Source organism: Platichthys flesus, chromosome 18 (assembly GCF_949316205.1).
Source record: "Platichthys flesus chromosome 18, fPlaFle2.1, whole genome shotgun sequence".
Taxonomy (NCBI): Eukaryota; Metazoa; Chordata; class Actinopteri; order Pleuronectiformes; family Pleuronectidae; genus Platichthys; species Platichthys flesus.
The window spans coordinates 16,244,088-16,269,806 of NC_084962.1; the positions used below are offsets into that span (position 1 = coordinate 16,244,088).

At 41.4% G+C, this 25,719-nt stretch overlaps 1 protein-coding gene and 1 pseudogene across 1 annotated transcript; both read right to left on the bottom strand.

Moving 5' to 3' along the window:
• Positions 1–824: 824 nt before the first annotated feature.
• Positions 825–4,205, bottom strand: LOC133973989 (syndecan-4-like). The gene is made up of 4 exons (XM_062412072.1): positions 4,045–4,205; positions 2,510–2,588; positions 1,861–2,004; positions 825–1,755 (listed from the first exon to the last, which is right to left on the bottom strand). The coding sequence occupies exons 1-4, from the start codon at positions 4,108–4,110 to the stop codon at positions 1,622–1,624; spliced, it is 423 nt and encodes a 140-aa protein (XP_062268056.1). The 5' UTR covers positions 4,111–4,205; the 3' UTR covers positions 825–1,621.
• Positions 4,206–5,011: 806 nt separating this feature from the next.
• The window catches only part of LOC133973934 (apolipoprotein B-100-like), a 36,267-nt pseudogene continuing 15,559 nt past the window's right edge, over positions 5,012–25,719 (bottom strand).

Below are 25,719 nucleotides of genomic sequence, written 5' to 3' on the forward strand. Positions count from 1 at the left end.
TTATATGTTTTTTTATTTTATATATTGTTCTAATTTTTTTCTTATTTGTGTTGTATTTATTGTGTTTTATGTTTTTATGATCAGTTTATGTACCAACAACCAGAGCAAAGTCCAGGTAGATGAACTTGGCAATAAATACAATCTGATTCTGATTATATATTTTGTATTGATAATATGGTTAGTCTATTTTTGTCAGTGAAATAACTTGATGTGTAAAAATCCAGTGTATTTACTCAAGTGTTATTCTCCATCACAGACACAGGCCTGCGATGTGTGAGGAGTTAACCCCTTGTTTTACCTTAAGAAGTATCTGCTTTAGCTCCTGGAAGATATGGAGGAAATACAACCAGATTCAGTTTCATCTCCCCTGGGCACCGAGGAGAAGACCGGCTGATTAGGATGTTCAGTTTTGTGACTGTACGATCAGATATGGGCAGGAGACCACAATGACAGCAGGAGCAGAACCCCCCCGGACAGGGCAGCTGTCTGCTTGAAGCTTCATAAGAGATTTGTGTGAAGACTAGATTGTCTAATTGTGTGTAGGATGTTCCAGTGCGTGGTGACATTGTGACCTTGACGTCATTGCAAGTGTTCATTAAATAACTTTTCACCATAACTGCTGCATTTATTCACTTTACAGACAGAAGAACCCTCAGTTAAACATAGTTATTACAGTTTAAACCTGCATTAACATGGTGCATTTCAATAAATAACTTTGTGCTAAATCAACTTACTCAAGCCTAATAATTAATAATTCATACAAACTAATACACACTGTGCAGTCTACTCTCGATGTTTGTACATAAAACAAAAGACATCAAGGATTAAATGTTATATAACTAATTTATTAGGAATTATACAATAGAAAAACATTAAATATTTTATAGCAGATACAGAGCATGGTCAACATGTGATACATTAGAGCATCTATGTATCATCACCTCATTGTAAACAATATTTAATGCACAACCTTATATAATTTTCCCTGGATTCAAAGTAATATTTCAGTAATTGAGGTTTCCTCCGTCACACAGTGCGTCACAGTCCTTCAGCAGATAAGACTTTGGTGTTTATAATATAAACAACAGAATGACAGTGAACCAACAAACCCAACAACAGGATCCCCTAACTCATGCTGATACACGGGATATTTATTATTATCTATTGCTCTATTATTTACAACCTGTTTCCTATTATGACATGTCATTTCCTGCATATGTGACTCTCGGTCTTATCATTTTAGGATAAAGTGCTACATAAATGTGTGCTGAAAGATACATAATGAAAGATTCAAACAAAGCAATAGTTTTTTAAAGGTCACTATTGGACAAGTAGGATTATTCCCAGCATCCGATTTCCACAAATAATTTATACAAAAGAAGTGGCCTCATTGGCAGCTGCAGCAGTTTCTTAATAAACGACACCAAACATAACAGTAATCTAGTCTTAACTGACAATTTTTCATATGTTACCCTATCAATTAATAAATACCAATAAACAGTGGACACATTTGCATTCTGCACCCCTACTCTCTCCGCCAAACACCTGAGGACAGAACACATTTGATGTAGCTGCAGATATCGGATAACATCAATATCAGTGAGATAGTTTATCAGGGGAGTTAATCATCTCCTTCCCTGTGTGTCTGCTGGCCCTGAAAGTATCCTACGTTATCTTTGTTGCGCCACTTGTATATTAATATTGCCATCAGTATCAATGCCAGTACCATCCCTGTTACTCCTCCTGCGATGATACCTGTGGACATAAATCACTGAGTTAGAATAACTGGGGCGGCTGAATGGAATGCAGCCGTCGCTCATTTCAATCTTTACAGCTTCTGCATAAAATGGGGCAAAGTACCTCCGACGATCTGTGGGTTCTCCAAGAAGCTCTTGCTTTTTGGCACGATGACGTATTCTGACCTCACGTCTCTGTCAGCCCACAGAGGTCTGTCGAGAGGCCGCTCCTCGCTGCCGGGACGATCCATGACGTAGGTGACCTCATCTGATGAGACGGAAAACAGCGAGCATGAGTAGTTTTGGAAATAATAATGAGATTCATACCAGGAAAAGTGCATCATGATCATAGACTGTGTATATAAATGGACATGCTCGACCAATCACGAGTCAGACTTAGTAATAAACTTGACATGTCACATGGTTTCTTTATCATCTAATAACTAGTTAAAACCAAAGTTGATGTGGACATGTCGCATTCCCCTAGCTTGATGAAGGCAGGGTTTATGAGCTATACTGCAGTCAGCCACCAGGAGGTGATCGAGTTTTGGCTTAACTTTTGAGTAACTGTCATATCGTCCATCTTGATATGAAGTCTATGATCATTGTGTATGTTCTGTAAACCCTAACCCTAACTATTATGATTTCAAATATCATGATTAAAAAAAAAGCACATCAGCAGTAGCCATTATGTGTAGGACATTTTTTTTATTATTCTTCATAACTTGTGTGACAATATTAAAGCAAGTATACAAAGAATCACAAAGGATTACCTTGCTCTGACCCATCCCCTGAACCAGACGTGTCCAGGTCATAGCCTGATCCCTCAGTGTCTTCAGCAGCTGTGGCAATCTGATTTCAGAGGGAAAAAAGATATTTTAACTCAAGAAAGACGTCTGAACAAAAGCACCACCTGTGCTGCTTCCTGCCCTGTTGTTAGGACACATGAAAACAGATGAGCTGCGATGGAAGCTTATCAACATTGTTTCCTTGAAAAGGCAATAAAGAGCTGAATCATGTTCTAGATACAAAGTCCCGTTGAGGAGTCACGCTCCAAACAACCGGCTGTAGCTGATCGACTGACGCAGGTGATCTCCGTTTATCACCAGTAAAAAAGACATGAGTAGAATATATAGCTCCAATTAAAGTGATGATGGCCCTCCACCCCTTTGACAAAGAAGCAAACGAGCCAGAGCACAGACGTTATTGGGAGAAGCAATTTGAACAGAATATATACAGTAATGATATCCATCTGGTGATGCTATTATTAATGTATTTAAATAAATGCAAGTATTGGGATCAAAGTAATTGATTCGATTTATTTTAAGGTATTTCAACCTTGACCTCAGAATTAGACACTTCCACAAATAGGACAATAATGAGACATTTCTATGTTAACATTTTCAATAGTATCAGGGGACCATGACCTTGGCTGTGGGGTGCCCCTTCAATTATCGGCCCACTCCAGTCATTTAATAATCTCCTTTATATATATATATATATATATATATATATATAAATAAATGAAAAAGTAATTAAAGGTGTATTAAACCATGCTCAACTGTTTGGGTGCGACAGACAGCTACTCTGTCTGAATAAAGTCTCCCTTTTCATCTCTCTATCTAATTAAAATATATGTAAAACAATTTCAATAGGGCCTCTCACTTCGGGCCCTAATAACTGGTTTTCTGCTCCTCTAATATAAAGGATTTCTACTGAGCCCAAACTGAGTAGAAGTCAAATCAAGTCGATGGGACGGGTGATGTCCTCTGCTTGAATATATCCTCAGTTGTCTTTATTATATTATTCATATCTCCTTCATGAGTAGAAAGTCTTGTGAAAAAATTACGAATATATTTAATTCTCTACATACAACACTGTGTCTAAAGTTAATTTACTATTATTAATTAACACAGAAATAATTACTATAATGAATTACCTGCCTACAACACTTCGTCTAAAGTTTAATAACTATTATTAATTTATAGAAAATACTGAATGCACTCAAGTGTTTCCAGTTAAGTTAATGAATGAATAATGAATAGCTTTAAATGTCATTAGCATGCAGTTTGTCCTGAATGTTTAAAGGGGATTCCTGAAGTGACTCAGAAATTCAGACTATCGGAAGTAAACTCAACTGTTCTTTTCAGTATATAACACAAACCAGACGTTTCACACTTCAACCTCAAACTCCGAGTTTAAAAAAATCTGACTCGTGTTGACGCGTTAATACCAGGAAGTGTTCGCGGTGACGTCTCCCGTCTCCATGAAAAACACCCGATTCAAAACTCGGAATAAATCGACTCACCGAGGTCCTGAGGAGAAGAGCTGAGACCAGAGTGAAGAGCAGAGCTGCGGTGAAGGTCCTGCTCATGTTTCAGGTGAGGGCCACACGCATGGGAGCTCGTTCTCTCTCACTCACAAACATCCACATACAGACGTCTTCATCCGTCAGTCTCTACTGATGACACACAAACACACCCCGCCCATTTACTCACTGTCACACCTACATAAGTGCCTTTAGCTATTTTAGTCATAATATCATGTTTATTTGTAAGCTGTAGGCCTGCAGCGTTCGATTATTTTAGTAATCGAGTATTCCATCGATTAATCGGATAAGAAATACTTATGTGACTGTTTATATTGATTTAACGTTTGCCTTTGACTTTTAAATTGTGATTCAACTCCATTTTCCAGACTTGTCCTCAAGCTGCTTGAAGCATCCGTGTTGTCAAGGTTCAGGTTGAAGTGAATTTCTACTGCAATCATCTGAAACCCTTTACCTTCATCCAGCTGATGAACAGTGAACCAATCGTGTGGCTGTAAAAAGCAGCAGCACCAGTGATGAGCCGGTTGTCTCCTTTTTAAAAGGCAGTGAACACTGAAGTAGTAGTTTGCATTTTGTATCAATATGTTTTTCCTCAACAATAAAATATTTCTTAACCACTAACCAAATAGCACATTGGATACACTTGAGTAAGTGTTGAGTAAAACATGAAGTTATATGCAGCACAATATCCTAAAAGTAAATATATATATATATATACACACATGATAATTTACCAGTATTACGACTGCAGAATTTGTGGAACACAGTAATAAGTATTTATCAGGTTGACACATTAACAGTTTTTCTAGAACTATACCACGACACAATTTCTCCTCTATTCTGCACATTCTGGATTATTAAATTCCCAAAATGTACATTTTTAAGATTTTAATCAATATGATGTGAAACCGAAACACGAGGACAAACCACAACAATGGGAGTCAAATGTTAGAAGAACAGTTTAATCATACATAGTCACAATTCTGCTTCCAAAAATGAGTTTGTTTTCTTCATCTAACATCTGGAAATGTACATAAGGCCACCTGAAAATGTACATGACTTTGACAGTGTGACAAAACTCATATGTTCATATTTATATAATTGACAATATTTTACACTGCTTTTGCTTACAAGGTAGTAGCTGTTCCAAAATACAGCACTCTTCTGTACAAAAATAATTCTTGTCATATCCTGTGAAGTTTCCATGGTAGCAGAGAGGACTAAATGCAGCCTCAGTTTTAGTACAGAGTGTTTTTTTCTTAATTCTCCTATTTAAACTGTCACACATCAGAAAGACTATCAACAGTGGATGTTACAGCTCTGGTACAAATAGAGGCTGGCCTTTCCCATAACAGATTAAAAACAAAAAAAAAAAAACATGCCAGATTGTGAAGCCATAAAGTTGTTTTTTTTTACCTTTTTTAAAAATTACACTTGATCAAATAAAACTGTATACATATTATATTCAGGGGGGAAGGAGTGATGAATATACACACATCAAAATGCACATTTTTTGCCTTTTTCCCCCCCAAAAAGTGTAAAAGACATCCCATTTACAGCATAAACGTTTACAAATGTACAACTGTACAGACGAAATAAAAAGCATCACTACAAATTTAGAGCAAGGCCTGTCAAAACACCACAACTAGACAAGTTTTTTTTTTCAGTTAAACTAATAATCTTACACTTATTAACTGCACATATACTACATGTATTCTACAATTATTCATATGAAGCAAAGAAGCCGTCATTACGAGCATTACAGGTGAGTCGTGTAGCTTTCGATGGCCCCACCGGCCTCCACCAATGCACTTGCATCCCCAACCAAATGAAACAAATTAAAAAACAAAAAGGACCATTTAAAAAAAAAAAAAAAAAAAAATCTTTTCAACATCCCTTTCTGTCACTTGTCCCACTGCTTCTAATTCATTTCACTTCACGACATTATTTAAGCTCACTACTCCGTCCTTCAGGCGGTGGGGGTCCCATCATCGGTGCAAAGCCCCCTGCCCAAAAGCAACAATTTACTCATACATAAAGATGCTATACATTGTTAAACTACTACTACGCAAGAGATGATTATTCAGTACGTAAAGATACTGTTTTCTAGGGCAGTGTTCATCTCAAAAAACTACAAGACAGATAAGATGTTACACAAAACGTGATAAAGGAAAAAAAAAAAAAAAAAAAAATCATTCCAAGGATTAAAACCTGTCACAGCATGCCAACGCATACCCCTCCCACCCCACTATTCCCAAGGAACAAAAAGAAAGAAAGAAGCTCCCCAGTACGGTTGTTCTCATGTTTAAGGTTATACCAGGTTTCACACCCGCTGTACAACCAAACCTCATGCTCTGCTTCTGGAGGGTAATGGTCGCTTTTATCTTGCATAACCCCCCCCCCCCGAGCGATCACCTGGATGAGGGAAAAGTAAGACGGCTCAAGTGGGGGCTCAGTGGATGCAGCAGCTCAGATTTGTCAGGCTGAAATATTTATTTAGTACCAAAAAACATCAGGCAGACGACAAGCTGCTGGGGAACACCCACGGCCCCCCCCTCCCCACTTAGCCTGGAAACAGAGGCAAGAAAAAGCCACCACCACCACTGGATAACACTACCCTAGACTATAGCACCAATCCCCAAAGCCAAGCTCGCAACCTGGTCTCGTAGACCCTTAATGACTGTGGCACGTGACACATAGTACTTACCTTCAGATGGAGTGAACGTCCACTCATACTATGTAGTGCTATTTAAACTAATCCATCAGCTGCTTTGGCATGGGAAAACACTTTTAACTGTGCATGGGATAATATACAAATAGTAAATTGCCAAGATTTAATCAGAACAGTTGACGCAAGTCATGTTACAAAAACAAAAAGGGAATTGTTGTTTTTAAAAGGATCTCTCAGTTTTCGCCTTATAAAGTCACTTGCTGGTGTTAATTGTAAGAATTGTAAATTTCAGCAAATGTGTAATAAGATTATTTTTTTTCTACAGAGAATTTACAAGGTAAAAAACTAAATGTACAAGTTAATATGAAAATCATTCAAATACATCAATTACATCATTAACAATGGGCTTGTGCTTTACCCAGGAGAGAGAAGAAAAAAAAAAGAGAAAGATAGCGGCCTGCTTACTTTGTTTACCCTCGGGGCCACGCTGGGGACCTGCACCAGGGGTGGCAGAGTGGCAGGGGTCAGTTGTCACAGCGTTCTTAGGTGATGTTGACATGTCTTTTTATGGTTTTTGGTAATTCCCCCCCAAAAAAAAATGGGATGTCAGAGGGTGTCGAAGGCCCTATGGCTAAGGAGCATCTCTCACAGAACAGGGGGTTTGGGGCTCGTCCTCTTCCTCAGGGGGTCCAGGGTGTGGACGTGACTACATGAGGCCATTCGCAGGGCCCCCGATAGGACCCAGTTCAGATCCACTCTTCATGTAGTACTTTTCCAGCTTGGCCAGAATGTGCTTACCATAGGTGTATTTGCGCAAAGTAGCAATGTGAGGCCGGATCTGAAAAGGACGAGGGGGAACAGGTCAGCGTTCACAATCAATCTTGTCTGATTAGGTAGACATATTGAAATAAGTTTAGTCCAACAGAGGCTAGAGAGAAAAAAGCTAAATATGGCATGTCCAAAGAAATGTGCATATTTACACAAATATACAGAGTATAATTAATATATATATATATATATATTTCAAAACTGTAAAAACTTCAGGATTGGAACTCAAGTGTTTGAAAGCTAAGTCAGGAAGAGAATAGATATCAAAACATTATGGTAGGCTTCAAAACTAGAATCGGTCCAATCTGACACCGCTATGAAGCTTTTGAAACAGTGCATTTTGATAACTCGACAGCTGCTGCAATGCCAGATAAAATCATTCCTGCTTGGAAACATTTCCAGAGCCGTTTCATCGTGTTCTGACTTCCTATGCAGTGTCTTGAGGTTGGATGGCTCTTCACATACTCTGATGCATTATTCAAACTGGTCTGTCTGGATTCTAATTCATGCGTCAGTGCAACCTGAAGCGGTTTTACTCTCGTCTGAAAGCTGCAGAGTGATCAATAGTTCTCTGATGCCATTAGAGGTCCTACATGCGAGATAACTCTCGGGTAAACCTTAATTTTCCCCATGGAAACATTAATTAAATTGGCTTCTCTCGTGTATGGAGGAATTTAAAATGTTGCATTATTGATTGACATCAAACGAATGAACAGTTCAACATTTGAGTGTTTAAGTTAACGCTCAAACCTTATTTCATTACTCCCCCCCAGAAAACATACACTTCAACAGTTTCCTCATACAAAATGTTCCTTTAGTCCAAAGCAGTTAACCCACCTTGTGCATGATGATTTTGCGCTGAGCGGGTTCTGCCATGTCAATCATTCTTTGGACAACATAGTTGGCATACTGGTCCTTCATCATTGTGTAGAGGGCGCTGTGAGGCCCGTCTTTCTGGCAGCACACTTCATCGATCAGCAGAGCTCTTTCGGCACGCGAAGAGTGGATCACACACTTCTCAACGACATTACTGAGGAATTACAGAGAGAGAAACTTTGATTCAAACACACACCAATTCATTACCGAGCTGATGGAGACCTACTGATGAACAGCCAGAGAAAATCCTGATAGACTGGTTGGTATTTGGTGGATCATGTTTATAAAATGTTTAAAAGGCTCATAACAGACTGAAAATAGTTCCCCCTGGAAACTTTTTTAATGCCTTGCTAAACTAATGTTTGGTGGTTGTAAACTTTCCACTCAATTAAAGCTGTTGGGTAAATATCTTTTCTTAGGGTGGATCAGGTCCAGAAGCAAGGTAGCGTGACATACCACAGGAGGTGCAACCAAACAAAAAATAAGGTCCTGTGATCCAAATTAATTAGAGCGATGAATTTGTCCCAATCTATTTAAAATACTCACTACTCAACTAGTTTCAAAAAGTTATTTAATCATTTGTAATGTTTGCAGCTGAGGAGCATGTTTTAGAAACTTTAGTATAAGTACGTAATCACTAGATATTTTATCAGTCCATTCTCTTATTTTCAAGAGGGAAAACTTAAAAATTGAATTTAGGGACAATATACTATTTTCAAAAGGTCAAAAAGGTCAGTATCAGGTTCCTTTAGGTGGTTTCAGCAGTGAGTTTGGTCAACTAAATGTCATGTTTCTCTTATCTGTAGCTGTTTGGTTAATATTCATCATCAATGTTTCCGGTCTCTGTATGGGTTAACACAGCTTTCAGTAAGTGCAGAAACAAAAGCAGTGTTTCCCACAAAATGTATTCAATCTAGTGTGGTTACGGGGGTGCACGCGCATGAAGGTCACTCTCCCCTGCAGCAGATACAGAGTGACAGGTACACAGGCCCAAGAGTGAAAGACAAGTTCTCGTGTGAGAGAGAGAACCTCATTGTACACCACAACTGCAGATGAAACTATGAGGTCTGACTGCGAGTGGCAAACACTGCTCACATCTAAAGTTAGAGATCTCTTGTTGTTGAGGGTGATGGGGAAAAAAAAAAAGTCTGGTTCTTTATGAAACTGTGGTGGGACAAATTAGAACATGTGAAACGCTGAAAGCTGACTACAGTTGATTTCACAATAAACCTGACTGAATGTTTGTTTACCAATTTCGAGGAGTGAATTTGAAAAATCGTGAATGACTTTAGTAACAACAGAGGACAGTGTTAGGTGTCAAAACCTGGAACAACATTAGGTTTGTTACATGACACTGCTAATTGAATATACTTGTTGGGACAATGCATTGAATAAAATGGTGTATTGTCAGAGAGCGATGAGATCACCCACAGGGAGTACAAATTTAATTTCTCCCAGAGCGTTAAAAAACAATTGGCAAAAACAACAAAAACTTACCTTGCAAATTTGTGTTGGCTCAGGACAAGAACCTTTCCTCGAACCTCCGCCACTATCTTGCTCTTATCTTCCGGTCGTCCGTGCTCCAACACGTGCTGAATGACGTAGTTACCGTACTGATCCTGCAGGAGGCAGTGGAGTGTGTGAGCTCAGGGTAAACAGCCATTTTAACACTTGAAAGTAACAATGGGTGGTGACACCCTTCACTCTGATCGATACTCATGCACTAGTTTTCACCATTGGTGTTGATTGGTGTGAGAGAAATCATGCAGAACTACAATGATAGGTCGACGACTGAGTGACACCCCCATTTGTAGTCGTTTAATACCCATAGGTCATCACTGAGGAAGGTCAGACAAAACTGATGCTGCTGGTTTGGAGGGTTGCTGACCAGGCAACACAACCAATAGCATCTTTGCCCCTTCAGAAACAGGTGATACAGTTATGGGTGTAATTTTAGTGCGACAAGATGGAGGCAAAGACTCACCTGACCAAGCAACAAATAACACCACTCTCCATTGGATAATTAAGAGTAATTTGTTTGGCAGGTATATCTGACCATTAATTGGAAAGCATTGGCCTTCAAACCCATTTCCTGTCAATCTGTTTTAAAAGAAAAGCTTTTTTTTTTCATTTAACTTGAGCCCTTCAACTGCATGAGTCAAATTACAAGTGTTTTTGAGCACCACGTATGAACACTTCAGTGTGATCCTCTACTTTTAAGTGAAATTTGGGAGGTAAACAGTAAAACAAATTGATCAGGAAATGTTATAGGCAATAAGGAGCATGTGCCTTGTGAATTCTCTGTGGCATTAAGCAAGAGAAAGGGAAAGGCAAGAAAAGGATAGTTCAGTGGGTTAGGAGAAGGCCTTTAAAAGACGAGAGTTTGAGAAAAAAGACAGGATTAAAAAAGGGAGAAAGAGGAAGGGAGTACAGGGACATCCGCGAGAGAGAGAGGCAAATTGCTCTGACCTTGAACAGTGCATCGCGGGACACTGTATAATATGTTTTGGGTGTCATCTCCAATGATACGCCTTGATATTTCTAGATGGAATAAGTGAGGGGGGCAGGGTGGATGTTTAAATAAATCACATGTCAGATGTAATGACAGCTAACAGTACAATTACATTCATCCTTACACTTTACACTTAGCAGACCACTAACAACACAGGAACAATGACATGGCTAAAATAATAAAATAATATGTGAAATGTTCAAACACGAAGGAGACATGCAATAATACAGTGACACCACATACATCTCAACAATGATCAGTCACATCTAGCATAACACGAGGGACACTGGAGACAGATGTGCTCACCTGGCCCAGCTGTTCAGAGTGCTGATGCAGCTCTTCCAGGATGGGGAGAGTCTGCTCCTGGGTGCAGTGCTCCAAAATCCTTTGGATCACTCTGCAGCCGTAAGGGTGTGTGGACAACACAAACACCTGTACGAGGAGGTCACAGATATTATATTTATGCCATAAGGTGAATTGTTAGAATCTTTACAATTCAAATTTAGAAGATTGAAATGATCCTCTACAAAGAATTGTTGAGGAAGCTCTATTAGCAGTTGAATATAATTGTTCTACTTGACGAGATAACACAGACAATGACAGGCAGCTGAGCCTCTTCTCTTCACAAACTCACCTGGCCCTGGAAGGCGTCGATAATAAACTGGAGGGCCTGGGGTTGCACGCACTCAATGCACTTCTGTACCACATGGTTTCCGTTCTGGTCCTTCACACACTTCAACACGTGGCCATCCAGCTCACGGACAATGTCGCTCTAAAGTGAGAAAATTAGGGAACAAAGACAACATTTTAACAAATGTCACAGTAAAAAAAATACAAATGTTAAACAAAAGAAACAGTTAAGAATAGACAAGGTAAGATTACCAAAAACTATGCTCAAAAGAATTGAAATCTCACTTACAATTACCTGCTGCTCTGAGGAAATGGACTCCAGGGCTTTCTGGATAACTCTACAACCATACATCTGCAGAGCCAGGGGAAGTACATGGCCACGAATACGTGTTGCCAAAGCCAGCTTCTGGTCGGCACTTCCAAACTGCATGAAATACAGACAGAGTAAAGTGTTAACTTGTGTCGAGAATGAATTAACACCAGGATGAACTTTAACAGTCCAAACCTCAAAAAACTTTTGAATGACATAGTTCCCAAAGACATCGGTCATCAGCTGGTATGCTGCTTGCAGGATCTCTCCAAACACCATCTGCCTCTCAGCTGGAGTGGCCCTCTCTAGCTTCTGTTGGATAAATCTGGAATCAAGAATTTAAATAAAAAATTAGTCAGATGTTGGCATAGCAACTTAGTTAGTTCCCCTTGAACAGAGCAGAATTTGACCCACCTGGATCCATGTTGGTCTTGAGAGAACTCCACCATGTGTCCTGGAAGGTCACGGAGCTGGAGGTTGGGGAAGCGGTTGTTTCTGAAGTCTTCCAGTAGGCGGCTGCGTCCGGACGGCATGACATCAGAACGACTGTAACGGGGCCGAGACGGAGGGAACAGCTGGCTGCTGGAATTGAACAGACTGGATGTACTACCAGCGCTCCGGTACTTTGCCTCAGCTCCAGGTGCTGCAGAGATGTAACGGCCGCTGCCATTTGTCAGGCCACCTAGGATTACAAAATGACTACAATTATGACCACAATAATGAAACTTAAGTAGATGGAGGTTACAGCTTTGTGGAACAGAATCTTAAATGACCATTAATTGTTACACTGAAGTGAAAAAAATCAACAATATTCAAGTACTTCCAATAATCATAAATAAGCTTACCGAGGTGAAGGCTTGAAGAGGATCCATGGGAGGAGGGCAAAGAAGGTGGAGGAGTGAGTGGGGAGTGACCCGGTGTAAGGCCAATGGGGCTTGGTGAGGAGTAACCAAGGCTGTTGTAAAACGGCTGACCAATGGGAGTTAAACTGCTGCCACCGCGTTTGTACAAGTCAGAGCTTGCCAACAGGGAATCCCTGCGAGTTACACTGCCACTGGTAGGGCTGGACACTGTAAGGAAAAGAAACGTGTGCAAGTGTAAGAATAAAAAGATGAATTAAATGTTTCTAATCAAATTAAAATGAGGCTGAGTCACTGACCAGATGAGCCGAAGGCTCCAAGAGCTGAGCCTAGGCCCACGCCAAGAGAGCCACCAGTGTTGCTGAAGCCCAGGGAGGAGTTCGGTGGTGGACCAGCTGAGGTGTGTGAGAAAAGGGAGCTGCTTTGAGAACTGTTGGGGACAGCTCCAGAGCCGTAGAATGAGCTGGAGGGCAGGCCGCTACTTTGCGGGGGAGCTTGCTGCTGCTGCTGTTGTTGTTGTTGCTGCTGCTGCTGCTGTTGTTGTTGTTGCTGCTGTTGTTGCTGCTGTTGCTGCTGCTGCTGCTGTTGTTGAGGCATGGAGCGGTAAAGCCCGTTACCTGGAGGACCAGACATGTTTCCAGCGCCAGATGCAGACACCGCCGCTGCTGACAGGAGGAGGGAGGTCAGTTTTGGGGGTTTAAGGAGAGACTGTCAGAATGGTTGAGACTGGTAATAATTAAGTATGAGGGAGGTGAGGCTGTGTGGCTTTCATACAATATAATTATATCAGTGACATTTAGTTTAAAAAGGACTACAAAGTCACATTGATACTATTCAAGTGGCACAGTCCTCAGAATGATAGCCAGTGACAAAGTTTTGTCTAACCCTGGTGCATTAATATTTACACTGGCAGAATTTAAATCACAAAAAAAACAGGGGCTTTTAAAATGAGAGCCAATGAGTTTAGACTCGTCACCAAAGCCCTGTATCCACATATTAAAAATTATCACGTTAGATGGATTAGTGCGCACCAGCCTGAGCAGCAGCAGGGTTGATGAGTAGAGGGGTCTGGACAAGACGCATCGGGCCACCCAGCCCAGCGCGGGCACCGGGGCCCATCACCAGAGTTCCGGTCTGGTCATAGTAAGCAGCAGGAGCCAGCACCTGATAACCTGATGAGGAAATGACACAAAAAGATAACCAATTAAACATTACTGGTTATCGAGGAATTAGAGAAAGAACACTATCTTTAATGTGGAATAATTGTGGTTGAACAAAGATGAACTAAAATAGATCTACAAGCGAACAAGAGCATATATTTAAAGAGTGCTCTCTCAATGTAGAATAATTGTTTCAAGAGTTATAAAAACACCCAAGTGTTAATTGTGAAGATAACTGTGTTTGGTTGATAGCATCTTTGGCTTAGTGCTAGGGTGCAGTGGTGTACTAACCAGACATTCCTGTGTATGCCAGCGCAGGGTTTGCGGCAGCGGCTGCAGCTAGAGACTCTTGCTGACTTTGCTGGCCTTGCCCGGGCGTAAGAGGTCGCTGGTTGTTTCCTGTGCGCATTACCTGAGGGAGAAGGCAATAATGTTATTCAACCTATAGGCGGCTGAAGCTCTTCATTAAAAGCTGTCAAGAGTATTGTCCGAAAATAAAGCCCCCGACAACTCGTGAGGTGTCTAGATAAAGCTACTCGCAGCTGGTTTTGTTTTTAACAGCAAGTCTAAACAAATTCTCACCTTTGGTTGTGACCTCCAGGATTGCAAAAACAGTAATTCATATCAAATGCTGAGTAATTCGGGGGCGTTTTCATTATTTTGTGCTATATCAGTGACCAGGTTTGCTATGGTTCTTTGAGACAAGCTGACACTTTGGAACATCTTTATCCCCTGCCTCAAAAAGGCAACTCCTTTACGAATTCTCCATCTGAATGAATTGTCAGCCTTTTAGCTATTGGCTCACTCACCACAAGACATGCCTGCATAACACTGTCTCGGTCAGAGCGTGGTCTTGTTGGTGACAAAACTCTGCCAAAGAACATCAACTTTATCCAAACGCACATGTCTTTGAAACTCAACCAGTTCGGCTGCATGCATCCAGCTGTGGACGCTCAAAACTATGTCCCTACAAACTTTGAAACAGTTTCATGAGTGTTCCATTTATCAAGATTGTGACCTGACAGGTAAGCAGACAGAGGGAACCACTCTGTTGGAACATACTGGTCTTCTAGTTTAAGTTATCCTTTTATCCCATAGAAAATGTATCACCATTATTAGAATTTTTTGCATTTCTAAATTATATATATATATATTTATATATATATATTCCTACCTGTTGTTGGCCTGGCCCTGGTCCCTGATTGGAGGCTTGCTGATTAGCTGAATGATTGGCATTGGCTGCAGCCTGTTGCTGGAAAAGATTAGCAGGGTACACACCCCAAGGAACACCGTAGTACTGTGGTGGAACCACTGTGGGCCCTGAGGAAAACATTCTGATGTTACATATACATCTTATACAACTGATGAAAACAGATCATCAAAAACACACCTGCATTTCCGCGAAAGATTAAACTGAGAAAATAACATGATCAGAAAATGTGCTGTGTGATCACCTGCAAGTGAGGCTGCGGCTGCCAGCCCAGCTGCAGTGTAGGGATCGGTTCCAGGGGGGCCAGCATTAATGATGTAAGGGTATGCAGGAGCAAGGCCAGCTGGGTAATATGAAAACAGCCATGTGATTAATATTTCCATATTAAATCTAAACATCCTGAGATCTAAAGTATTCTAACTGTAGTACATGACACCCTGTACTTAACACTGAATGAGACAAACAGCGTGACTTACCAAGATGCTGCTGCTGGGCTGCAGCCAGGGCATATTGTTGTTGCTGAGCTGCAGTGAGTTGTTGAACAGTCAGCTGATTAGTTCTCTGGAACAACTAAGGAAAAAAAAAAAAGAGCACAAAAAAAAGCATCACAGTCTGTTAAGCAAATTTACAGTTAGCGCTCTAAATACCTGTTCTGAGTTTCAACAGACCTGCTGCTGCTGAGCGTAGTCAAACAATCCGACTGGAGTCCCTGAGGAGTCCACCTGAATCTGGTTCCCAGCGTAGTCAAACTGAAGGGACTCAACGCTGGCTTGCTGCTGCTGCTGCTGTTGTTGCTGATGCTGCTGCTGCTGCTGCTCCATACTTCCCATGTTCTGTTGCTCCTGGTTCTGGAAATCCTCAGCAGGCTTGTTTTGAATGGGGTTCTGTTGTTGGAGAGCATGGGGGTGGTGTTGTACCATCATCTCTAAACCTGTCTGAATTGGGCCCATCCTCTCCACAGCCTCTGTGGGGGAAGCTTGGCGGCTTCCAGGTGTTGGACTGGGAAAGCAAATACATTACACATCAGCATATTTGCTAGATGAGTATTAAAGTTTGCCCCAGGCGGCATGTCGAGTAGGGTTGATGCATCCGGAAAAAAAACATTTCTGGTACAGGCCTTTTTTGAGAATTAAAAAAAAAAATTTGAATACAGGCATGTGTTACGGTAGAAGGGGAAACCTACTTGAAGTCTTTGCAGTCTCTGTCCATGCCGTTTAATAGGCCTCTTCCATTGGCTTTCGCCGGATCAATCTCCTCTCCCACCTTCATCTCTGGGCTCTTGTCCTCTTCAAATGGGGAAATTTTCTCTTGAGCATCACTCTTCTCTCTCCCATCTTGGTCAGTGTCTGCTCCACCCTGTATTCACACATGTATTAGATAAGACTATATGCAATACTAGAGATAAAGGTTAGATATAAGTAAGTGAATTTGACTTACATAGCCCCCGTTTCTGTAGCGACCATCCATCTTGTCGCCAGGAGAGGAGCTCAGGACGTACTCCACCATGCTCACACCCAGGCCTCCACCTTCTGAGCGAGGTGAAAGCACAGAATTTGCATCGCCATTGCCATGGAAACTCTGGCCTGGTCGCCGCTGCACCATGATTGGCTGGGACACTGAATGATCTGAATGAAAAGTAGTGATTAAATATCCAACAGTTGAGTATAGAAAAATAAAAAGGTAAAAGTTGATAAAAGCCCAGTCAGACAAAAACAACCATGCAAATCAGGGTGAAGAGCCACTCACGAGATGATCCCCAAGCAGTGTCCCTCCACTCCTCCCCAAGGAGCATCCCTTTCCTTCCATCTTTGGCCATCTCATCAGAATCCCAAAGCTTTTTTGCAGGCAAGAGCTGAAAATAAAAGTGTACACATTTTCTAATCATCTGAGGGATATGTAAATGTGGATCAATTATTTTTACAGATTTTATTGTTTGGTCGTTAGGTTACAATTTATGTAACCTAAGCTCACTCCACCAATTCCTGTCTTTGAGTATGGAGACTTATGCCTGTATATTTGATGGAGAAATTCCAGTTTGCTATTCTGCACTTGGGGTACAAATGTAATGAATGCTGCCCAACGCTGTGGAAACACAGGAGCTTCTAACCTAGCTCAAAGCCACCCTCAGACAGCTTCAAGGTGAATTCAAAGTCTTAATCATTAACGTGTCCTGCAATTCACATTAGTTCTCCAAGCTAAGCGTATATCTGCTGAGGTGTAGATACATTCACCTCTGGATTATAATAGACTTCTTCACTGTCCCTATATGCAGAAATGTGAAATACTGCTTTATGCTTCACTATCACAATTTCACAGGACACTGTCAAAGTGTAAGTTGATTTGTGTCTGAGCAGCTTTCCCCATTGTCGTCTACTCTTCCATTAGTCACAATAACTGCTCTGTTGCTGCTTACTCTATTCTCTACAACGCAGCAATCTACAGATGTTCTAGAGACAGATTCAAGCCAAGACCGGGTGTTTCACACAAACAATTTTGGTTTATTGCTGTACCATAATAAAGAGAAAGATTAAAGTTCAGGCCAAAACCTTCTTACCTCTCCCATGCCCCTCGACTCCAATGCAAGGGCTTGAAAGTCATAGTTCATTTCATCCAAAGGACGGGTCTACAAAAAGAGAAGAAACTGGTTTAAAAAAATGTAAATGTTATAGAGCAATTTTGATTAAATACCTTCTAAATAAAAATCATTAGATCGTTAAAAAGTAAACTAAAAGCACCAGATGAAAGACTTTGAATAAGAAGCTGTACAAAGACTTCAATTCCTTCTTCACATTGCAGCGAAGAACCAAATGTGTTTTACCTCACACATTTTCTTTTAGTGCAGTATAAAGGCCAAAACATTTCAAGGGCCACTAAAGCCAATTCAATATAAAGTCCCCCCCCCCCACAAAGAAAACCCACAATATTTGAGTACTGAATCTTTACTTTATCTGGCTACTGACAGAAATAAGTCAATATAAGTACACAATTAATGTTAAATCAAACAGTAACGAGAAAAAGCAAATACTTTCACTGAAGAAGTGAGCGTTATGTCCAGACATAATCCTCAACATTTCTGTGAGTGGTCAAATAATTGCCATACAACAACACTTGGAAAATGAGACTTGTAGTGAATGGATTTGAACTGCAACTTTCTCATCCTCTCATAACCATCTGACAACACATCAGTATTTGGATGTTTTCCAAAACTGTTGTTGGGTTGGAAATCTGCAGATAGCTCGGTTATTATGGTCACTAGTCAGCTGACTGGGTTACTTTGGCCAGTCGATAAATATTTTCTCTGACTGTTAACATTTCTCATATATTCCGTTTGTCTGAACTCATCTGTGACAGTTGTAAAAGTATAAATCCTAACCATAACTTGTTCTACTCATTAATGTATTTGCTCTGTGGCTGTAGAACATGTAACACCAGCAGGTTAAACAGGACTAACCAAACATTTATCAACTGATCAACTTTAAAAGACTCACCATAGCCGACTCGAACACGCTCATTACAATTACAACATGAAGGCTATAAAAATACTATATTAAGAGACTGTAGATACTCAAGAAATCACTCAATTCACAAAGAATCAGTTGTAATGAATGAACTTGTGTTTGTTTGGCCCCGAATTAAAAAGGAAAACGTAGAGTTTCAGAAAAAAAGATTGTTCATTTAACAGGTTCTATTCTGATTCTCTCCTATGGTTGAGAATTCTGCTACTTTTGTTTTAATGTGTTGCAACAGGTACAAGTAAGAAGATCCCGTCTAATTCAGGAGGGAAACTACAACCAAAGAATAGGATATTACAACATTTAGGCCAGTTTTAGCACTACTGATCTCACCCCTGCTGTGTAGTAGAAGTGACCACGGCACTGGTCTCACATGTTTTGCCCATTGTATATGAAAAGGTTTTGTTTTTGCTTCTTTTTTAAAATACAGAGCTGTCTCAACACAGCTTGTGACAAACAGGTTAGCTGTCCTGTGTGTACTCAACTTTTCGCCCTTTGAATGATGCACTTCACTGCATTAAGCTCTACAGGCAAAAGCCAAGGACATTTTTAATGTGCTCCAACTTGAACATAAAAAACCTAGAATAACTGGTAATTAATTAATATCTGGCACCTGGTTTAAATCACAAGACAATAACAGTGCATGTGGAAAACTTTACCTGTAAACAATGTTTAGAGGCTGTACCTACATTGTGCACCCGAGACCGAAAGACCCCGCAGAGATCAGTTATAAGTTGCAGCAAATTAATACAAAAAGTAATTTATATTTAAGCCCGAAAAAAATGATGAGAAGTCTTCCTATCAAATGGTTTTTTACCTGGTCAATATGATTCGCATCTCCAGTGGGCCAACGGTGTTTACTGGGAGGGCAACCGCCGAGCTGCTCTCCGGGTTGCCTCTGAAAGAAGTATCCGACTGTGGCGTCATCCTGAGATCGTCCACTCAGCATAGGCTGCGGGGTACCTGGGGTGGGGTTGGCTACTCGGTCCATGCCTTGTAAATGAGTGCCTCCAGGAGCCTGTCCAGCTCCTACAACTGAGGTTAGCGGTCCTCCAACGTGAACTCTTACACCTCCAGTCTCAGGAGCACCATTTGCATGCAGCATCCCACCTCTTGTCTCCTGCCAGGCCACGTCATTCATACCTAGGATGCTGCATGGAATGCTCATTCCACGGGAAAGCCTAAAAAAAACGTGACACTTGGGTTAATAAATCCCAGTTGAAATTCAAACTGACCTTTATTTAGTTTAGAGTACAGCAGGGCAATATACCTATATCAATTATCACAATATTATTTTCACCAAACAAAGGATCTATATATAAACTTGGATGTTAAGTCAACATGTCAATTCATCCCATTGAGCGGCAATATCCATTAACTTGTCCTGCATTCTAATATATACAGACTTCCTGAAAGCAATTGACAAATAACTGATAACTGAGACACTGATTTAAGTTGGTGTCTGTAATTAATGTAACACCCAATATAACAAGTCAGTTATTGTACCTGACTCAAGTTGTGAACTCAGAACATGTGGCCTTGACAACCCACTGTTCTGTGAACAATTGAACAAACAAACATTTTCAAATGACCCCCCGGGAAAAGGATGCACCCACAGAAAACTAAAATACAATTGATTTCCTACGTGGGACACGACTAATTGCTGTTTTACTAATTCCGTGCAATAACGACACTAGATGATAACTTGAATATCGGTTTTTATTATCCGCCCAGAGACGCAACATTAACCCTGAGCATAAAGATTAATTTATCGTTTGTTTTATGGGGGGGGAAAACCAATAACAAAACAAGTGACTGTCAGACGAGGTCTTGATTTAACAAGAAAGGAAGCTAGGTATCGTCGCGAGCCTGGTGTTAGCGAGTGACCATGAAGCTAACGCTACCACCAATGTAACGTTATAATGACAAGACGGGGAGTCGCGGGCGATCGTCGAACATCGTTTAGCCACAATAACATCATTTGTGATCTTTTAAAATAATTAAAACAGTTGCGACGTTACATCAGATGATATCAACCGCTCGCTGTTGAAAACCGGGGTGCGAGCCTCCGGCTAGCACGCTAGCTAAACTAGCCTAGCTCACCTAGCCAGCAGGACCGCTTCTAATAAGTGAGCTAACTCTGCGGTTTTAATTGGGGGGTTTTCCGCAATGATGGTTTAAAATTGTCAACCGTCAATACTTCGTGCTTTAACCGTCTTTCACTCTTTGTGACAATTCTTTTATTTACACCAAAAGCAATCGGACATGTTTGAGTGTAAGCGAATGCTACAAGACAGTGGAGAGCATTAGCAACATCCTTAGCTAACCAGCTAATGTTAACCGCAACGGGCCTGCTGTTTATTATTGCCACACATCAGAGTTAAAATCGCAAAATGCACCCATTTTCTTACAATTAACTCGTGAGCTCGTGTGTCGGGCGGCGGACGAGTTCCTCTCTCGACTGGAAACCCCGAAGGGGCTTTTTGCAACGAGCCAACAAAGCCGACACGGCTAACGTGAGGGGGGCTAGCGGGCGCTAATTGCCCGGTCGGTGCTGTGTGAGCTAAAACATTAAGCAAACACTCGGGAGGCTAAACAACATGGCCCCCCTTCAAGTCCCAAACAGAGGGGCCTTTGCCGCTAAACAAAAGGGGAAACGCTCACAGCACCGCAGTCGCCTGTGGATCACGCGTTCTTTTTCCAAATTAAACCATTTTGCTGCCGGCGCGGAGGAACACAGAGGAGATACTCACGCGTTGTCGTGTCGAGAGACGGTCTCTGCTCGTGGCACGCCGTCAAGCCGAGTCTATATTGTTTTGTTTCCTGAGAAGGCGTTGATTTAGCAAATGCTGCTAGTCAGAGCTAAGAGTTTGCCTACGCTAGTGCCCCCTCCCTGTAAATAGCGTGAACTGCGTAGACGTGCGTAAAATGAACCTCCTCTCGAGTAAGGGCAGGCTCAAATCGTGGCAGCGGTAGCTCGGAGAGGCACTTCCGGTGTTAACAGAAACTGCAACTGATGTGGAAAGGAAGCTGGCTTAAAATGTTACACTATTTACACAAAAATGTAACACTATTTACGGTTTAAGGATAGCTGCGTTAAAATCCCACACTATTAAAAGACATCTACCTTTGATGCCTAACTGCTTATATACAGCTGCCTGTGTTTGTGATTTATTCAATGAGATATATGGTTTATGGAAGTTTATAAGATTGTTATATAATACAGGAAGGTACAGATCCAAATATAATATCATTTTTAAACGCAGTTCAAAATATACAATAAATAAGCACTATTAGGACACAATACTTGAGACATTTTATTTTTTCTTGGCTACTGTTAGGATTCTGACGTGTGGCACAGGCACATCTTATAAATGACCAGTAGACATAAATAGAAGAATTAACATGGCATGGATCCATGAAATATTTAATAATTCTTATTATAGCTTAACTTGACCCCTTGAACATTTGTTTTCAGATGAAAACCAATATAACTGGATATTTAGTAGAGAAAATATTTATTTAGTAATTCATATAATAAAATACAGTATCATACAAGCACAGAAAGTAGAAAATAATAAAACTGATTGAAGGGACAACACCACCATAGCTGTACGCAGGGTCTCAACCATCCATACCCCAGAACAATAACAACTAAGTAAACATTCAAAAACTAGTCCAAATCTTTGGACAAAAGCTTCTGCCAAATGACATGTAGCAGCAGTGGCAACTGCCCCTAAACAGCTGTGGCAACTGACAGCTGCCTTTACAAATCTGTGGCTGTTTCTGCTGCCACCGGAAGTGCCTCTACAAGCTGCCGCTGCCACGATTTCCTGTCTCTCCTCCCCCGACGTCTTTTTTTGTTGTTCTTTTGTAGAATACACGTCTTTAACGCACTTTTTTAATTAAATGTCCATTTCAATCTGCTTGTTAACCTATCATTCAAAATAATACAAATCAGCACCGGATCACAAATGTTTGACGCTCACTCTCATTGCTGCCGCGTGGTGTTTGAATTGATGTGTATTGGAAACCGGCCAATTTAATAACAGGGACAATGTGGATTTGGAGACAAAAGTGTTAGTGGTCGATGTATTATTTTCGATGAGGGATGTCAATTAATATAAATTCAATGATATAATACAAGCCGCTTTAGTAATTCGTCAAGATCATAGACTGTATGGTCATGATAACCGTTTGGGCTGATCCTGGGTCGGGTGGGCCCTCGTGGTCCGCGACCCTCCTCTACACAAGGAAAAAGCGATGAGATCCAATCACCTCCTCCAATACGCACAGTGATCTCACCTCCCCATTTCCGATTGGGTTGCTATATTTAGGAAAACCAGCCTGCGCTTTATAAAGAGGAGGCGACTGGTAAAAGTCTGTGAATTCAGGAAAGACAAGTCGGCGCAGTCACATGTGGAGAGAATCCCAAGTGGAGGGAGTGGACGTGAAGAGGGTGGATGGTACGGTCGAGCCACAGCTAGGGAAACAATGGCAGGGATGGCAGACATACGCAAAAAACTTGTCGTGGTGGGGGACGGCGCCTGCGGGAAGACGTGTCTCCTGATCGTATTCAGCAAGGACGAGTTTCCAGAGGTGTACGTCCCCACGGTGTTTGAGACATATGTGGCGGACATAGAAGTGGACAACAAGCAGGTCCAGCTGGCTCTGTGGGACACCGCCGGGCAGGAGGACTACGACCGGCTGCGCCCCCTCTCCTACCCTGACACAGACGTCATCCTCATGTGCTTCTCCGTGGACAGCCCGGACTCGCTGGAAAACATCCCCGAAAAGTGGGTCCCCGAAGTCAAACACTTTTGTCCGAATGTGCCTATTATCCTAGTGGCCAACAAGAAGGACCTGCGCAACGACGAGAACGTAAAGAACGAGCTGTCCCGGCTGAAGTTGGAGCCCGTGAAATCGGAGGATGGCCGCGCCATGGCCATGCGCATTGGCGCATATGACTATATGGAGAGCTCGGCCAAAACCAAGGAGGGGATCTGGGAAGTGTTCGAGAGCGCCACACGGGCGGCCTTACAGAAACGAACCACACAGCAGGGTGGTTGTCTTAAATGCTGCGTGTTGATGTGAATCCACTTCCTCTGTCTGGAGAACCACGAATGCGCAGAAGGACGTTGGCACCTCTGGGATGTGTTTTCTGGACACGGACGGGCAGTGACCACGGTGTGGATACTCCCATGTTAGCCGGCGACCTTGGCTGAATGACTGCACACAAGTTGTTTTCGAACAAACTCGATGGTGATCTGTGATCAGTGTGTGTCTATGTGTTTGTGTGTGTGTGAGAGAAAAGCACTGGTCACAGTATGTTCTTTGTGGGTCACATGATCCCAGTCTGACTTGTGGAGGGGTAAAAAAAGGACACACTCCGCCACCATGTGTCTGCTGTGTGAACAGGAACATTTCACACTTTCTTTGTGCTTCAAACTGTTTTTATAGGCCACTGCCTCACTGCCACGGATTTACTTTGTAATTGGCAAAGCAGAAATAAATTGCACTCGTTATTTATGTCCATGTGTGTTGTAAAAAAAGAAAAGAAAAATACTGTATTCAATTTGGGAGATTGCACAGCACCTGTAAACGTAGGCAATTTACAGAGAGTTTTATAAAGCCTCCACGTCTGTGTACGGAGACCCACAGTGTTCTGTATAGCTTCTTTGTGTGTTTTATGCCATTAGTTTACGGTCTAAGACATCAGCTGTCTCAGGTCTGTCAATTGGATCGACATCCAAACAATGCATGTTTTTGACAACACAGTATTATTAAGTTTGATATGTTTTATGCAACAGGGCACATTTCACCACTGATGGAGTAAACTACACATCGACCAGTCTCGAAAAGGGCTTCACATCTTGTCCAGTGTGTTTTTGTTAACGCAAAGTGGGCAGGCAAACAGTTAACCTTGTGTTTCTCCTCACGAAGCATTCTTCCACCCTCAACTTTATGCCTGGCCTTGACTACTCTGACTTGTTTGGGCAGGAAATTGATGAAGTAGATGCTTCTTTTGAACATGGATTATTACAACTGTGTAAGATAAAGCTACAGCAAGAAGGAGAATGTGTTTTTTTTTCTTGCAGCTAAACTGAACCAAATAATGAAGTATCACAGTACATGTGTGAACTCTTGGAATCCAGAATCAAAGCTCCTAAGACTCTGTCATTTTCTACATTGGTATGAGGGATATTTCCATCACAAGGTTGAGCATGTGAGATGGTTTAACATGTGAGTGCTTTGCCCATAGAAACATGTTGTCTTAGTAAATGTCATGAAAAGGAGAGTGGGCTACATGTGAGCTCCAAGAGCCAGTAGCACACTCCCATATGCGATTAAACCATTATGCGGCAATAAAACATTTCAAGTGGAAATTAATCGTATGTTATAATAACCACAGTCTTATATAAATATAATGACACAAACTTTAAAAAAAAAAGGGTATCCCTAGGACTGAAACACAGACTGAAACTAAATGTAAAGTAGTAAAACTAACTGTTGAGGCTGTAGAAAGTTTGTTTACAGCTGTCAAACTGAAATATGTCTTGTTGAGACGCACACACAAGATTCCGACTTAATGTCGACCTGTACGACTTTGAATGTACCTCAGATGTGTGTGTGTGTTCAGGAACTTTGACGGAGCTTTGAGGTCGGCAACCGAAATCAACTGCACGTCCGCTAAGTTTCCATTCTTGCGAAATAAATTCTGTTCACGTTCGATCTGTGTCTTCATAAAGCGTTGTGTAACTGTCCTCTTAGGCTATGGTGGGAGTGCTTGGTCAAATGACAGCTATGAACATCAATTACAGAGGCTGTTGCTACACTGACAATGCAGGGCAGAACCCTGGTGGATGTACAACGTGAGCTCCTCTTTTAATGCTATTCGAAGACAAAAAGCTCAGTTTCACTCTAATGTGTCATTTTCTGTGGTCCAATAATAGCAAGGATAAATCAGAGTGTGAAGGAGAGAATCTTTAACAAATCCAACCAGAGTTACGATGGTGTAAAAGTCACATTCCTCGCTGCCTGCTGTTGCTGGGTTTTTTGCTGACTTACAGAGCAGGAATGCATTG